The sequence below is a fragment of the Microtus ochrogaster genome, chromosome X (genome assembly GCF_000317375.1).
Source record: "Microtus ochrogaster isolate Prairie Vole_2 chromosome X, MicOch1.0, whole genome shotgun sequence".
NCBI classification, from domain to species: Eukaryota; Metazoa; Chordata; class Mammalia; order Rodentia; family Cricetidae; genus Microtus; species Microtus ochrogaster.
In genome coordinates, this window is record NC_022026.1 from 43,170,835 (window position 1) to 43,173,797 (window position 2,963).

The following is a 2,963-nucleotide window of genomic DNA, read 5'->3' on the forward strand; positions in this document are numbered from 1 at the left end:
GGAAGAGCAGGCAATGCTCTTAACCTCTGAGCCATCTCTCCAGCCCCAGCTAAGGGCTTTTTAAATGTGGCCATTTAAATTAGCTGAAAATAAATGGGGACAGAAATGTAGCAGGTTTTTTAATGCTTAGCATGCACAAAGGCCAACTCCCAAGCGCTTATCAAGTGCTCAACAGCCACATATAGCTAGAGAGTACCATGTTGGGCCTTTATTATTAGGTAAGAATATTTTTGACAGTTCTCATATAAGAAACCTAATTTTCCTTCATAAAATTTAATATACTTAACAGATACTTAAATCTTAAGTATTTACATATTAGATGATTTTGCTTCAACTCAAGTAGAAACAAAGGAGAATAGGAGTTAACGAGCAATCAGGATTTGCCTTAGGCTGATAATTGGTAAAGGTGAGGCTAGGTTTTTTTTTTTTTTTTTCCCCCGAGACAGGGTTTCTCTGTGGCTTTGGAGCCTGTCCTGGCACTAGCTCTGTAGACCAGGCTGGTCTCGAACTCACAGAGGAGGCTAGGTTTTATGTGTTTTTCCCACCCAGAAGTTTTTTGTATGCTTATTTTTTTATATTTTTTTTGTATTTGACAGGGTTTCTCTGTGTAGTTCTGGCTGTCCTAGAACTTGCTCTATAGATCAGGCTGTCCTTGAACTCACGGAGACCCACCTGCCTCTGCTCCCAAGTGCTAGGATTAAAGGCCTGTGCCACGGCTGCCCGGCTTTGAAATTTTTTTTTACGATGAATTAAAACAAAATATCAAGTAGGGACAGTGTTTTCCATCAGCACTCAGATGTAGCCATCAGTCATAGGTATCAGAAGTATCACCCCTCTCCCCCGACTGACTCCTGTAGTGTAGGAAAGTTTTTAAATTCTACATCTGGACTTCTTTAAAGGGTATGTATAATTACATTTTCACCTGATTTGATTTTCATTTTACTTTATACATAAATGTCGTGGGGCTGGGGAGACGGCTCAGTTGCTAAAGTGCTTGTTTTGGAAACATGAGGACCTGAGTCGGCATCCCCAGTACCCATGTATAAAGCTGAGTATGGAAATGTACCTATAATCCCAGCACTGGTGAGGCAGAGACAGGAGGATGTAGGGTGTGTTTGCTGGCCATCCAGTGTAGCAAAATCTGTGGAGGTTTAGGTGAGAGACCTTGTCTTAAACTCTACTTCCCTGCTCAAAAATAAAAACAGTGGAAGACATCTGACATTGACCTCTGTCCTCTATGCTTGCTTATATATGTATGCACTTTCCCCACCAGAGTGGGCATGCATTGGCTAAGAGTTGGAGCTGCCCAGATGAGTTTTAGCCTTATGCTCACGCTTTTGACACTGATCTTAACAACTCAAAATAGTATTTCCAATGAAGACAGTAAACTCTTTGTAGTCTGTGGTTGATAGATTTTTATTTCTTAGCTGAGTCAGTGAGCTTCTGGAAGGCTCTGAATTTCCTGCTCCATAGTGCCTGTATCTGAAGTGAGAAGGGGAAGGACAGTAGGAACATATATCAGTGAACTGGGGATTGAGGGGCTGTTAACTTCAAAGAAATTTATGGACTTTGCATGCTTGCCACTTCTATCCGTTTAGGGTGGCTGGGGCTTGGAGGAGTTTATAATAGTGATGGCTCAGAGAAAGGTCTTTGAGGTTATATTTGGTCTCAAGTCCAGCTTCACAGTCAGCAAGGGTGAGACTTCACTGTTATTTCTAGGGAATAATGAAAATGAATAGGGGTCGGTACATGTCTTAAGTGACAGTAAATAACAGTTCTCATTATTTAGGTAGTTCTTTTGCAAAGAGGAATCAGGGCTATGCATTTTTATTTCACTTAAATGCTAATTTTGTTAGAATTGTGTGGATTGCTACAGTATAAAGGCATGTAATGGTGGTACCTTTTTTTTTTAAACAGGATTCTGAAGTCAAAACTCATACTATTAATAATGGCAGGAAAATCGTCCCTTTTTAAAGTAATTCTTCTTGGAGATGGTGGAGTTGGCAAGAGTTCTCTTATGAACAGATATGTAACCAATAAATTTGATGCCCAGCTCTTTCACACAATAGGTGTGGAATTTTTAAATAAAGATTTGGAGGTGGATGGACATTTTGTTACCATGCAGATTTGGGACACAGCGGGTCAAGAGCGATTCCGAAGCCTGAGGACACCATTTTACAGAGGTTCTGACTGTTGCCTGCTTACTTTTAGCGTTGATGATTCACAAAGCTTCCAGAATTTGAGCAACTGGAAGAAAGAATTCATATATTATGCAGATGTGAAAGAGCCTGAAAGCTTTCCTTTTGTGATTTTGGGCAACAAGATTGATATAAATGAACGGCAGGTGTCTACAGAAGAAGCCCAAGCCTGGTGCAGGGACAACGGCGACTATCCTTACTTTGAAACGAGTGCAAAAGATTCCACCAATGTTGCAGCTGCCTTTGAGGAGGCAGTTCGAAGAGTTCTGGCTACAGAAGATAGGTCAGATCACCTGATTCAGACAGACACAGTCAATCTGCACCGAAAGCCCAAGCCAAACTCATCTTGCTGTTGATGTCATTAAAGAGATGGTCGTTGCATTCTAACACCCACACCCACATGAGGAGGGTTCATCTATTAATAAAATTCAACTAACGAATATTGATTGCTGCCTCATTAGTTGGTGGGAGAAGGGACACATTCACTCTGGAGGAAATCTATTTACTTGGTAATGGCACCTTACATTTATAAATCGTAATGGTTGTCTAATGTTTAATTTAAAATTAGTGCTAATAAGATGACCAAGAATTGAATTGTAATTCAAACAAAAGCCTTGAATATTCTAGAAATTACACTTAGGTTGTTTTTCCCCCACAAGAAAATGGAGAGTTACTTTTGTATGTGTATATTTTTATGTAATTAGCATTCTATTCTTGGTCCAGGGAAGTAAATTCCTATAATACTATTAAAGATTAAAATCTAAT

The 2,963-nt window shown here is 39.8% G+C and overlaps 1 protein-coding gene across 3 annotated transcripts in view; it reads left to right on the forward strand.

Moving 5' to 3' along the window:
- The window catches only part of Rab9a (RAB9A, member RAS oncogene family), a 22,017-nt gene extending 19,054 nt beyond the window's left edge, over positions 1–2,963 (forward strand). For all 3 annotated transcript variants that reach the window (XM_005358731.1, XM_005358732.3, XM_013350538.2), the window contains one exon: positions 1,918–2,963. In XM_005358731.1, coding sequence (XP_005358788.1) covers positions 1,949–2,554 — 606 coding nt within the window. In that variant the 5' untranslated portion in view covers positions 1,918–1,948 and the 3' untranslated portion in view covers positions 2,555–2,963. The remainder of the gene's footprint in view (positions 1–1,917) is intronic.